Source organism: Perognathus longimembris, chromosome 10, assembly GCF_023159225.1.
Source record: "Perognathus longimembris pacificus isolate PPM17 chromosome 10, ASM2315922v1, whole genome shotgun sequence".
Lineage (NCBI taxonomy): Eukaryota > Metazoa > Chordata > Mammalia > Rodentia > Heteromyidae > Perognathus > Perognathus longimembris.
The window spans coordinates 1,997,076-2,009,480 of NC_063170.1; the positions used below are offsets into that span (position 1 = coordinate 1,997,076).

Here is a 12,405-nt window from a genome sequence, read left to right on the forward strand (position 1 = left end):
GGTCCCCGCCTCAGCGCAGTGGCCGCTGTCCTCACGCACACGGGGCGGAGTCCCCTGGCCACCGGTGCCACCGGTGCCGCCACAGAACCCTGGGGGCTGGGGGTGCAGGCCCACGGTGCTCCCCACTGCGGACAGGCCTCCTGCCCTCTGTGTAGCAGGCGAGCAGCCAGGGCTAGGCGGGGAGGGGGAGGCCGTGGTGGGCTCTGCTGGGTGGGGAGTGGGGGGGGAGGCCGTGGTGGGCTCTGCTGGGCGGGGGAGGGGGGAGGCCAGGGTACGAGCGAGGCCATCGTGGGCCCGGCAGCCCTGTGTGGACCCGGCTTTCAGCCCTGCTCACGGCTGCAGGCCCTGGGCCTGGGACGGGAGGATGGCAGCTCGAGGACCCCAACTCTGCCCTGAGTGGACTGAGCACACTTGGCATCTTGACTGAGCACCGAGCACCGCCTGGGACCCGGCCTCTGGCGTGGCGGCCGGTGGCCGCGGGCTCTGCTCTGTCCTTGGTGTGCCCAGGGCTGTGGGCTGCACTCCCCGAGTGGACAGGGGTGGGGTCCCCGGCCCGCGGCTCCTCTGTCCCTCACACCTGGCCCCAAAGCAGCAGGGACCTGCAGCGGAGAGGCGCGGCTCCGCGGTGCAGCGCTGGCTGGGGCAAGGCAGCTCAAACCTGGGGCAGCAGAGGAGGGAGGAAGGCGGGGGGGGGGGGGGGGAAGGAAGTGGAATGTAATCGTTAAAGGTAACGTGTAGCGGTCCTGAGGCCTGGGTGCTGTCCCTTAGGTTTTCACTGTGTCGAGCCCTCTACCACCCGAGCCACAGTCCACTTCTGGTTTTTTGGTGGTTAAAGAGTCTCACGGGCTTTCCTAACCTGGGCTGGCTTCAAACCACCATCCTCAGATCTCAGCCCCCTACATAGCCGGGAAGACAGACACTGAGCCCTTGGCGTCCAGCCATTAATACAACTTGGATCGTTTTCCTTCCCCTGGATTAAGGACCTGAAGTTTTGTGGTGGCACAGTGGCACGTGAAGTCGCAGGGTGTGACCTAGGGGTGGGGCGGTGCAGGGTGACAGGTCGCGTGTACGGCCCACCTCACCCCAGCTCACCGCCTCAGCCAAGGCGGAAGCCAGCAGGGGCTGCACCACGGACGCCCTCACTGGAAACTGGGTGCCCGGGAGCCAGGGAATATGGCTAGGAATACGGGCTTTGATGCCAGGAGGTCCTGGGTCAGAGTGCAAGTCCTACCTCTTGCCAGGCACCAGTGGCTCACGTTGATACGCCTAGCTACCCAGGAGGCTGAGGTCTGAGGATCACGGTTCAAAGCCAGCCAGGGCAGGCAAGTCCAAGAGACTCTTATTTCCAGTTAACCATCGAAAGGCTGGAACTGTGACTCAAGTGGCAGGAGTACCAGCCTCGAGTGAAAAAGAACAGGAGCTCAAGGGTCCGAGTTCAAGCCCCAGTGTCCTGGCACATGTACACACACCAAAGCCTACCCCTGCCTGTTCGATGCCATGGCAGTTCATGCCTTGTCTCTGCCGGCGGCACGGTGGGGCGAGTCTAGGAAGACGCACCGGGCTGGCTCACGCGCGCTGGGCCGCACACCTGGCTGGCGCTTTATCTGCAGCGCTGCGGTCACAGCCTCGGGAGCCAATCCCCCCGGGCGGCAGCAGGGGGCGGCAGAGGCCAGGCGGAGCTGCCCCGGCCCGCGGGGCTTCCCGGGGCTGAGCCCTGGCCTGGGAGAGAGAGACCGGGCCCGGCGCTCACCTGGGCCGTCCGCGGGTTAACAAGGGGTGCTCAGGTGCCACCCCCGGAAGCGGCGCCTGTGGGTAGGTCCGGGGGCCACCCTCGGAGCTGAAGGCTGGGCTGGGGGCTGGGCCCTGCGGCAGGCTAGGCGGTCGCTGGGCTGCTGGGTCGCTGGCGGCTCCCGGCAGGGGCCCAGGCCGAGCCCGCAGGGCGTCTGTGTTGACAGGGTCTCCCTGGATGGCCCAGGCCGGGCTCTGCCTCTGCCCCCCTCGGCCACCGTACACCCCAGGGCCGGCGCGAGCACAAGGCCTCTGGGAAAGCGAGGTGCAGCTCCATGCCGGGCACTCCTGGGAGCCCCCACGCGGGGGAGGGGGGCCCATCGCCTTCCCCTCACCGCCTCGAGCAGCACGGGACATTTCCAGGACGACCCGGTGTCCGGGCGCCGGGAGCACATTGTCGTGACGGAAACCACTGCTCTGGGGACAGGTGACCTGAAGTCGGGGCCTCCTCTCCCTCTCTCCACTGCCTCCCAGGAAATCCACGGGGGGGGGGCAGGGGTCCTCAGGTCGGGAGGGCTTGGCACCCTGCCTTCCGCCCTCCCCTCTGGCCCCAAAGAGGGAAGAAAACCGTGAGACAAAGGCCCTGGGGTGGCCAGACCCCTCCACCTCCCTGCCACGCGCGCCAGCCGGAGCCCCGCGTGGCCCGAAGCGCTGCCCCACTGAGACTGGAGCCCGAGTCGGTGCCCAGCGGGGGCTGGAATGGGCCGGTGGAGGGGGGCGGAGCGAGAGCCCTCCCTTCAGCCTTCCACTGGGGTGACAGACACCGCGAAGGGCGCGCCCCAGGGCGTGCGGGGTCCTCGCCAGGCCAGGCTCCCGGGGCGCCGGGCACCCGCGGGCCCCAGGGCCCCTCACCAGGCTGGAAGGGCTGCACCGCGAGCCGTCACGGCTGTGGCCGCAAAGGCCAGGGGCCCTTGGTGTCACCGCCCCAATGAAAGCCCGGATGAAAACCACAGACGGGGTCGCACTCACCAGCATGGCCGCGCCCAGCACCCCCCAGCACTCCCCACACCATCCCGACCCCCAAGCCCCCGCTCCCCAGCCCCACCTGCACTCCCCAGCCCCACCTGCACGCCCCAGCCCCCGACCCCCAACCCCCGACTCCCCAGCCCCACCTGCACTCCCCAGCACCCAGCACCCGGCTCCCCAACCCCCGACTCCCCAGCCCCACCCGCACTCCCCAGCACCGGACTCTCCAGCCCCCGACCTCCCCAGCCCCACCTGCACTCCCCAACCCCCGACTCTCCAGCCCCACCTGCACTCCCCAGCACCCGGCTCCCCAGCCCCCTCCCCAGCCCCACCTGCACTCCCCAGCCCCCGACCCCCCAACCCCCGACTCTCCAGCCCCACCTGCACTCCCCAGCACCCGGCTCCCCAGCCCCCCTCCCCAGCCCCACCTGCACTCCCCAGCCCCCGACCCCCCAACCCCCGACTCCCCAGCCCCACTGCACTCCCCAGCACCCGGCTCCCCAGCCCCCCGCTCCCCAGCCCCACCTGCACTCCCCACCCAGCCCGGGGGCTGCGGGGCGGGACCGGCCGCGCCCGCTTTGGGGAGCCGCTCTCCTCCCGTCCCGCGTCCGAAGGCGCCCGGTCGGGCCTAGGAGGAGGCCAGGCCGCCCGGCGCCCTCCGCCTTCCCCACATCCACCCCAGCGGGCCGAGGCCGGGCCGGGGGCCGGGGGGCCGGGGAAGCGGCTGCGGGGCGCGTCAGCCCGGCGCCCCCCCGGATTCGCCGCCACCCGGGACTCGCGGTGCCCGGACCACGAGGGCGCCCGCGGGGCGGGGCGGGGCGGTGCGGGGCGATGCGGGCCCCGGCCGGAGTCCCCCGGAGCGCGCAGGCCCCGCCGCCTCGGGCTGCTCCTTCCCCGGGACCCCGCCGGGAGTTGGGGCGCAGTTCCGACCGCGAGACGGTGCGGCCCGCCGGGGCCATGCGGGGCTCTCGCCGGGTCCCCGCGCCCGGCCCCGGGCTTTTTTCTGGGGTGGCCGGGGGCGGGGGGGTGGGCGGCGCCGGTCTCGGCGGGCTTCGAGCCTCGCCCGGAGCGCGGGGCCAGGCGGAGCCCGCAACGCCCAGCGCCCTGCAGCCCGCCGCCGCCCGACCCGGGGCCCAGGCCGCAGGGGTGGGCGTCGCCGGCCCTTCCCGGGCCCCGCGTCTCGGGTTTGTGGACACCGCTCGCGACAGTAACCGCCCAGGAGCGACTGTCCATCGTTTCAACCGGGCAGAGGAGGGGCCGAATGCGGGCCGCCGGGGCGCGACCCACGGCCCGCGGCACCATGGGGCCCGCAGCACGGGGCGCACGAGACCCAAGGCCCGCGGCACCATGGGGCCCGCGGCACGGGGCGCGCGCGACCCACGGCCCGCGGCACATGGGGCCCGCAGTACGGGGCGCACGCGACCCACGGCCCGCGGCACCATGGGGCCCGCAGCACGGGGCGCGCGCGACCCACGGCCCGCGGCACCATGGGGCCCGCGGCACGGGGCGCACGCGACCCACGGCCCCCGGCACCATGGGGCCCCGCGGCACGGGGCGCGCGCGACCCAAGGCCACGGCACCATGGGGCCCGCAGCACGGGGGCGCCGGAGATTCTTTTTTCCCCTCCCAGAGAGAAATCCCTAATTCAGTGGGAAGCCGTACTCAGGTCAGAGATGAACCCGATCCAGATTTCCAGCGAGGGACGCCCCAGCACGGGGCACCGGAAAGCAAGAGAGATGGATGCAGAGGCGCTTCGTCGTTCACAGCGGCGAGGAGGATGCGTGGACCCATGAAACCCGAGGCCCCAGGAAGCGCTTCAGCCTCGGGTGGCGACACAACATCCACGCACGATCCACACCGATGTGCGCACGTTTACACCCCAGCGCACGCACTTTTGTGTGCGGACACGGTCTGCCTTGTTCCCCCAGGAGAAAGGAGAGGAAAGGGCTCCGCTTTTTCTGGAAATGTCTGATCGTTTCTTTAAAAGGAGAAATGACATTTAGAGGGGCAGAGGGCCTTTCTTAAAAAACAGAAGCCAAGAAAAGTACTCTTGTCCAGATTTTACTTCAACGTGGAATGTGAAAAGATTAGTAAAAGAAGAGAGGAAGGAAAGGAAAAAGGACAGAGGGGGAAGAAAATAAGAGGTGCTCAGATTTAAACTTTAAAAACCATCCAGAGACTCAACCCCCTACATTTGCGAGTCTGGAGAAACCCTGGAACTTCGCTCCTAATAGGATATTCCTTTGATTTTATTTCTACTCGAAACAGTTTTAAAGGCCATGTACAAATGTTACATCTTTATTTTTGTTCTTTTTTTTTTTAGGAAAAAATACACAAAAGGCAAAACATCCTCAAATTGTCGTTTTATACAGTGCACAAGGGAATTAAAAATATGTGTCACAAAAGCCGCCCTCCAGCAGCCAAAGTACTAAAAACAAAAGGAGGGGATAGTCCTTCATATAATATATATATTTATATAAAACATATGGAAATTTGTTTTTACATGGATCGGTCTTAGTTTCAAATTTACAATGAATGTCTAAAAAAAAAAACCTACATGGCAAATATTGCCAACAATGTTACACCATTAATACTGATAACGGAGAGTCTGTGTTAGGGAGGAAGAAGGAGAATAAATAACACCATGAGCCTCGCTAGAGTTTAGAAAGTGCCTCGCGCGCCCGCCCGCCGGGCCTCCGGCCCCGGCCCCGTGCCGTCGGCCTCCCTCGACAACCGGAAAGTGTACAGTAGAGATGGGGAGCGACAAAAACACCCGCGGAGAACGTCGAAATGGAATTAAAAAACAGAACGAGAAACACCCTCGGGAGAAGGAGGCAGGGGGGAGGTGGGGGCCGGTGGGCCGCTCACTTCTGGGCTCCTATTTTCCTGTGAGAGACGAACAGTGGCTTCCGAAACGCAAGTTCTTGGCGCCCCGACACTGGCGGGGTGGGGAGGGGTGGGCTGGCCGGGCCCGCTCTCCCCGTCCAGCCCGGGCCGGCTCTGGAGGAAGACGGGAGACACGCTCCACCCCCCAAAGAGTTAAGAATAAAAAGATAAATACTCAGCCCCCAAAGAAAAGCGGTTTGCTAACGGTGAGTGCTGGGTCCCGCGTGTTCGCGTCTTCCCCGGCTCTCCCGGGTCGGGAGGGCGCGGGAGGAGTCTGCCCCCGCGGGAGGCGGCTTCCCGCCGCCGGGCTCCACCGGATCCGAAAGACGAGCGGGCCCCGCCGACACCATTTTAAGGCTTGGTGAGCCGGCGGGGCGGGCCCGTCGGGGAGGGGCCGCGCGTATACCTCGAGGATGCGGCGGGGTCCGCGGCGGGGCCGGCCGCGCCTACATCACGCAGGGCTTGATGTCCTGGTAGGTGACCTGCTGGTGGTAGTAGGAGCCGCCGCCGGCCGCGTGCACCGACGAGGACGCCATGGCGTTGAAGGAGAACACGAACTCCTTCCGGTCGCACATGCTGGGCGACTGCGAGTGGTAGCGCGGGATGCCTGCGGGGAGGGACACGCACTGAGCCGAGTCCGGCTGGGACGTACGGCCGCGCCCGCCCCGCCCCGTGGGGTGCCCCGGCCGGCCCTTCCCCACCCCGGGGGACCAGGCCCCCGGAGCCACCCCCACAGCGCCCTGGAACTGCCCGACACGGCAGGCCGGGCCGGGCGCCCCACGGAGGGCCTGGCTTCTCGGCCCCCCACCCTGCCGGGCCCTGGCAGCCCCCCCCTCCACCCCTCCGTCCTTCCAGAGCTAGGCCCCGAAGGCCACGTCGCTTCCTTCCCTGGGGCTGGGGCTTCTGCAGACCTGGAAGCCAAGGTCTTGAAAAACAAAGCTCGTGCGGGGCCTGCAGTCGGGACGCGGCCGGGCTGGGTGCTCACAGCCGGCCTGGGGCACCCCGGCACGCCAACCCGCGGCCGGCGGGGCTCCCCCAGGCCTGCCCACTGCCCAGCCGGGCTACCGGGGGCCCCTTCCCACGGCCAGGCCTGGCTAACCCGGGCAGGCTGGACCTGTGAGCTCGCGCCTGGCCGCTTCCCTGCTCAGGCCTAACTCTCCCAATCTGCCCAGGGGGAGCCGCCTGCTGCCCCCCCCCAATCTGCTGTCCGGGGCTGGGGTCCCCTAGCTCCATGTAGAGACCGTTCTGTGAAGTGAGGACACTTGGGGTGGGGGGGCTCCAAGAACTTAAGAGTTCTGTGGACCTCAGACTCTTTGATGGGAATGGGGCCTACCCGGTCAGGCTCGGGGTGCCCCACAGAACAGGGTTGCAACAGAGCAACACTGGGGGGGGGGGTCCCCATGGATGGAGGTGGGACTAGAGACCCCCCTTGAGCTGTCCCTCCCGTGGAGTCTGCGCCCCAGAAGCGGAGCTGGGCTCCGGCCTCCCCGCCAGGCCCGGGCTCCCCCTCACCTTGGAGGTCGGCCGGGGCGCCGTGGCTGTTCTGGTGCAGGTAGGGCTGGTCCAGGGAGTGCGTGGAGAGGCCGCCGGGCAGGGGGTTGGCGGAGGGGTTGCAGGGGGACAGGGGCTGCTGCTTGATGTAGGAGGCGCCGCTGTTGAGGGCCGCGGAGGCGGCGGGCGGCCAGGCGGCGGCCGAGCCCGAGTACACGGCGTGCGGCTCCATGACCCCGCCGGCGGGCGCGGGCAGCAGCGGGGAGGCGGGCACCGAGGCGTCGTGGTGCGGGTACTCGCCGGCCGCCGCCGCCGCCCCGCAGCTGCCCATGTACGAGTGGCCCCCGTTGGAGGGCAGGTGGGGCACCGAGTGGCCGGGCAGGGCCATGCCGTCCACGTTGCCCGGCAAGTGGCCGTTCATCACGCCCAGGCCGCCGTCCAGCGCCAGGCCGTTGGGCGGGCAGGAGAGGCCGCCGGGCCCGCCCTGGAAGCCGTAGGTGTCCGGGAGGTGGTTGAAGGCCAGGCCGTTCATCATGCTGTACATGGGCTTGAGCGCCTGGCACTTCCTTCGGAAGCCGCGGGGCCGCCGGCGGAACGAGCCCTCCTCGAACATGAACTCGCTGGCCGGGTCGATGGTCCAGTAGTGGCCCTTGCCGGGCCGGCCCAGGCCCTTGGGCAGCTTGATGAAGCACTCGTTGAGCGAGAGGTTGTGGCGCACCGAGTTCTTCCAGCCCTGGTAGGCGCCGCGGAAGAAGGGGAAGCGGCTCTGCAGGAACTGGTAGATCTCGCTGAGCGTCAGCCGCTTGCTGGGCGAGCTCTGGATGGCCATGACGATGAGCGCGATGTACGAGTACGGCGGCTTCTCGGGCCGCCGGATGCCCGCGTTCGTCTTCTTGGCCTTGGCCGGGCCGGACGCCGCGGGGTCCATGGCCGCGCCGCCGCCGCCGCCCCCTCCGCCGCCGCCCCCTCCGCCCAGCGGAGGCTGCTGCTTGTCGGGCGCCGAGGACATCGGGTGGCTGCTCCCGCCGCCGCCGCTGCCGCCGCTGCTCTGCGCCGCCGAGCGCCCGGGAGGAGGAGGAGGAGGAGGAGGAAGGGGAGGGGGGCGGGGGGAGGGCAGGGGGAGGGGGCTGCGCTCCCGGCCCGCCGCGCCGGCCTGTGCCGTCAGCGCGGCCGCTCGCGGGGCCGCCCCCCCCCCGGCTCCCGCCCCCCCGCCCCCTCCTCCCGTCCCCCGGGCCCTCCCTCCCTCCCTCCCTCCCTCCCTCCCTCCCTCCCGGGAAGGAGCCGCGCGCTGGCCCCTCGCGGAGGCGCCGCCTCCCGGGCCGGGCCGGGCCGTGCGCCCCCGCGGGGAGGGAGCAGCGCCGGGTCCCCGCCGCCCCGGCCCCGCGTGGCCCCCCGCCCTCGGCCCGCGCGCGCGGCTCGGCCTCCCCGGCCCCCGGCCCCCGGCCCCCGGGAGGAGCGCGGAGCCGGCGGGCCTCGCCCCGCCCCGGCCGCGGCTCGGGGACTCGGCGGACGCCGCGGGAGGAAAGCGAAAGCTCGGGGCGGGTCGCGCGGCCCGGCGGCCCGGCAGAGCCGCGGGGTCCCCGGACACGCAGCCCGTCCTCGGGCGCGCGCGGCTGCGGGAGTCCCCGCCGCGGGGACGGACGCGGGGAAAGCCGGCCCGGGCCGGAGACGCGCGCGCGCTCCACACCGATGCGTGACGCCCCCCCCCCCCGCCCCGCACGTGCGCGCCCGCACGCCGCACCGGCGTCCGCACGCACCCCACGGGGCTCCGGGGACGTCAATCAGCACTCGCCCCCCAGCGCCCCCCCACCGAAGCTCACGCGTGGCCGGATTCCCCCCCAGCTCCCGCCCGCCACCCGCACGCTGGAAATCCGCTCACTGCGCCCCGGGCCCCGAGCCCCTGTTTTCCAAGCACGAGTCCTGATTTCCTGAGATGGCAGAGGCCCTGGCAGGAAGTTTACATGGCTCAAAGTAAACACGTTCTGGAGGATTCTTTAATAATAATAATAGGGGACCCGCGGGCGCGCGGGCGCGGGGGGAGTTGGCCCGGCGCCTCCGTGGGCTCGGCCTGCGGCACTGCGCGCCAGGCCGCGTTCCGGAAGGCTGATGGCGCGGGCGGGCGCGGGCGGCGGGTCCGGGAGCGGCTCCTCGCCCCGTCGCCGGCCCGGCCCGCCCCGCCCCGCGGCCGGCAGTGCGGAGCCCCAGTCCGGAGCCGGGCGCCACGCGGCGCGCGCCGACCAGGTGAGTGCGGGTCTCTGGCAGAGCGCGAGGCGGGGGTCCCGGCCCCCCCCCCGCGCCCTCCCCACCGGTGTCCCCAGGCGGAGAGGCGAAGCGGGGCCCGGCCAGGGCATCTAGTGGGCCGGGCCGCGAAGCCCGGGCGGGGGCCGGAGCCCGAGGCGAGCGGCGCGCGGCGCCCAGGCCCGCGGCGCTTCAAAGCCCCTCCGCCCCGGGGCTCCCAGGCCCCGGCCCCCCGCCGGCCGCCCTGCGCCTGGTCGCCTCGGGGGCGCCTGGCACCTCCGTGTGAGGAGCCGGGGGCGGCCGGCTCGGCGGGCCCGGTTGTCACCCCCTCCTCCGGCCGAGCCGGGTCGCCGCAGGATTCCCGGGCGGCGGCTCCACCGCGGGGAGGGGATGGGGGGCGGGCGCGGGGCGCGGGGCGCGGGCGCTAGCACCCGGCGATGGACGGGGGCCGGCAGAGGAGCCCTGGCCGACCTCCTCCCGGCCACGCAGCTCAGCTCCTGCGCTGCCGTTCCTACTCATAGACGGTGCCGGGCCAGGCCCACCCCGTGAACGCGTGCCCTCGGCCCTTCCACGGACCGTCCTGACGGCGCCCCAACAGCCTAGGGGGTCCGCACTGCGCCCGGGCCGGCGGCCCTCGCCACCCTCCGTAAGGTGCTCCGCCAGTGCGCAGGCGCCGGCGCGGCTTCCCCCCACCTTGTTTCCTCCCTCCCTTCCCTCCTCTCTCCCCCAGACTCGGGAGGCCTGGAGCAGTTCAGGGAGAGGCGTTTCCGGGAAGAGAAGGGGGTGGTTGTGCACTGGCCTTTCGCGGTGTGCGGTGTATCAGGCTCCCCCCCCCCAAAGGTGTGGTAGAAATCTCCCTTTTGTGCCTCCACTGTGAAGTGGATTTGCACACCGTGAAGTTGGGAAGCCTTTCCAGTGGCTACATTCGGACCCATGCAGTTGTGGTGTGTGTGTGTGTGTGTGTGCGTGTGTGTGTTCTACTGCTAGTGCCAAGGTCCGCTCTGCCCTCTTTTGAGAGTCACGAATCTTCATCCACTCCCCCAAACCCCCCCCCCCGCTGTCTTGGGGTGAGGGGTCTGAGGGTACCTCTGCCTGGGGGCGGGTGGAGTCAGGATCCCCTTTGGCATCGGCAGAGTCGTTAGGCCTGACAGAAGATGGGGGGATGGAGAGGGGTGGGGGAGGGAGCCAGGGCCTGAGAGAGAAGGAATGAGCTCCCGCCCCCCCCCCCCCCATTTTGGGAAAACCACAGCTGCAGCCAGGAGAGCTCTCTGGGCGATCCCAGACACCGCACCCTGGGCTCCCGAGGTGCCCTGGCAGGGCTCCCTCGGCGGTGCGCCTTCGGGGAGGGGGGGGACCGGCATCGGCGGCGCCGCGTTCCTCCGAGGACAGGTGCCTCGGCTCGGCAGAGCACGGAGCTCCGAGCCGTCGCCGCCCTCCGGGGCCCGGGAAATCAGGGGTGTTAAAATGACGGTGAAACCCACCAGCCCCAGGGCAGCGGGGGACTGGGGACACGCGGGCGGTCCCGTGTGCGGCGGCATCCACAGCTGGGGGGGGGGGCTCCCCGGGCTCCTCTGGACCGCGGAGCCCTAGGATACACGGTTGGACCTGGCCCTTTCTGCCCGCCCATCTGTGTGGAGTGCCCCGGGCGCGGCGCTCGGGCGCCGGGGCTCACGAAACGCCCAGGGCCCTCCGCCCGGCACACCGCGCCCCGCGCGGGACCCAGGGCCCCGGCGCGGCTGCGGGACCCGCTCATCCGCCCAGAAGTCCCCGCGCCGTCCCTGCCCGCGCGCTGCGGGTCCCCGAGCCCCGAGGGACCCCAGGGCCCAGCACCGCCCTGGGGTGAGGTGCTCCCGGGGGGGGGGGCTTTGAACCCTCCCCACCGCGTTGGGGAGCTGCTTCAAGTACCTTCTTTCTCCAGCCAAAAACTGGAACTGATAATGGCATCCGTTTTCCGGGCCCCAGGGAGAGTCCAATCCCCAGTCGTCCGTGACACCGAAACGGGGACCCCAGGACCCAGAGGCAGGCACAGCGGGAGAACTACAGACCCGGCGGGAGTGCAGGTCTCCGCTCCCGGCTTAAAGTAGCGACCCCCCCCATCCTCTCCCAGATCAAATCTGTGCGGGGGAACGCCGCCCCGCGCGCCGGCTGCACCCCGGCACGAGGTACGTTCGCCGGCTAATTGCTTAAGTGAAGCCGCCGGCGCGAGCGCGCGGTAACCCGAGCAGGGAACTGGATCCAGCCGGGCCGTGCCGGCCGGCGGGGGCGCCGCCGACCACCCACCGCGAGGGCAGCCGCCCCGGGAGCGCCGGCCCGGCCGGCTCCCCCGGAGTCCCCCCCCCCGCCCCCCGGGGCCAAACGAAGCCTCCGGGTAGGGTGGGCGACCCGAGCCAGACCTGCGGTGGACCCCAGAGGTGGGGCGCGCAGGCAGCTGTGGGGAGGGCAGAAAGACTGGGGGGGGGCGGGGGACACCCAAACTTCTATGAGGTCCCTACCCCGGGGCACGAGGGCAGGGTGGAGGGGAGATACTTGGGGTGCAGGGTGACAGCAGGGAAGCCCGGGCGCCGGGGACCCCTGCTGTGAGTTATCTTGGCCCGAGCGCCGCCGCGTCCTTCCACTTGAGTGGTGAAAGCGGCACTCGAGATACGGGTGGGTCCCCCGGCCCGGCCCGGGCAGAGGTGTCAAGTGGGTGATGGGTGTGAAGGCCGGGTGTGGGGAATGGTGTGAGGTGTGCAGACCGTCGGGCACTAGCTGCGTGCAGGGGTGGTGGCTCTCCGTGTAATGAAGATTTCAGAGTCGTGAACCTGACCGACCCGCGGTGTCTGTAGGGTACCGGAGGCTTTCCGCGGGCCGATGGCGGCTCCCGGGCGGGCATCCCGGGAGAGACGGACGGGGTGTGCACAGGGTCGTGTGGCACTTCTGAGGACATGCCAGTGGATGCCACAGGCACAGAGTGACACAGAGACGCGTGGTCCCGGCCGCCAGCACCGCTCCAGGGCGCTGCCATTTGACACGTGACACGTGCGGAGCTAATAGTTT

The 12,405-nt window shown here is 70.3% G+C and overlaps 2 protein-coding genes across 2 annotated transcripts; one reads left to right on the top strand and one right to left on the bottom strand.

Moving 5' to 3' along the window:
• The first annotated feature begins 2,487 nt into the window (after positions 1–2,487).
• LOC125358378 (basic proline-rich protein-like) lies at positions 2,488–4,398 on the top strand. The gene has a single exon (XM_048355463.1). It carries the CDS (start codon positions 2,488–2,490, stop codon positions 4,396–4,398), a length of 1,911 nt encoding a protein of 636 aa, XP_048211420.1.
• Positions 4,399–6,069: 1,671 nt separating this feature from the next.
• On the bottom strand, positions 6,070–8,146 carry Foxf1 (forkhead box F1). Its single transcript, XM_048354996.1, has 2 exons — positions 7,153–8,146; positions 6,070–6,247 (listed from the first exon to the last, which is right to left on the bottom strand). The coding sequence occupies exons 1-2, from the start codon at positions 8,138–8,140 to the stop codon at positions 6,087–6,089; spliced, it is 1,149 nt and encodes a 382-aa protein (XP_048210953.1). The 5' UTR covers positions 8,141–8,146; the 3' UTR covers positions 6,070–6,086.
• Between the last annotated feature and the right edge of the window lie 4,259 nt (positions 8,147–12,405).

What these genes read in the sequence shown, in the direction of transcription:
- Foxf1 (XM_048354996.1), bottom strand. Translation starts at nt 8,140, where the DNA reads ATGTCCTCGGCGCCCGACAAGCAGCAGCCTCCGCTGGGCGGAGGGGGC. An exon ending in CGCCCCGGCCGACCTCCAAG is followed by an intron (nt 6,248 to 7,152) that starts GTGAGGGGGAGC and finishes CCCTCCCCGCAG; the next exon opens with GCATCCCGCGCTACCACTCG.
- LOC125358378 (XM_048355463.1), top strand. Translation starts at nt 2,488, where the DNA reads ATGGGCCGGTGGAGGGGGGCGGAGCGAGAGCCCTCCCTTCAGCCTTCC.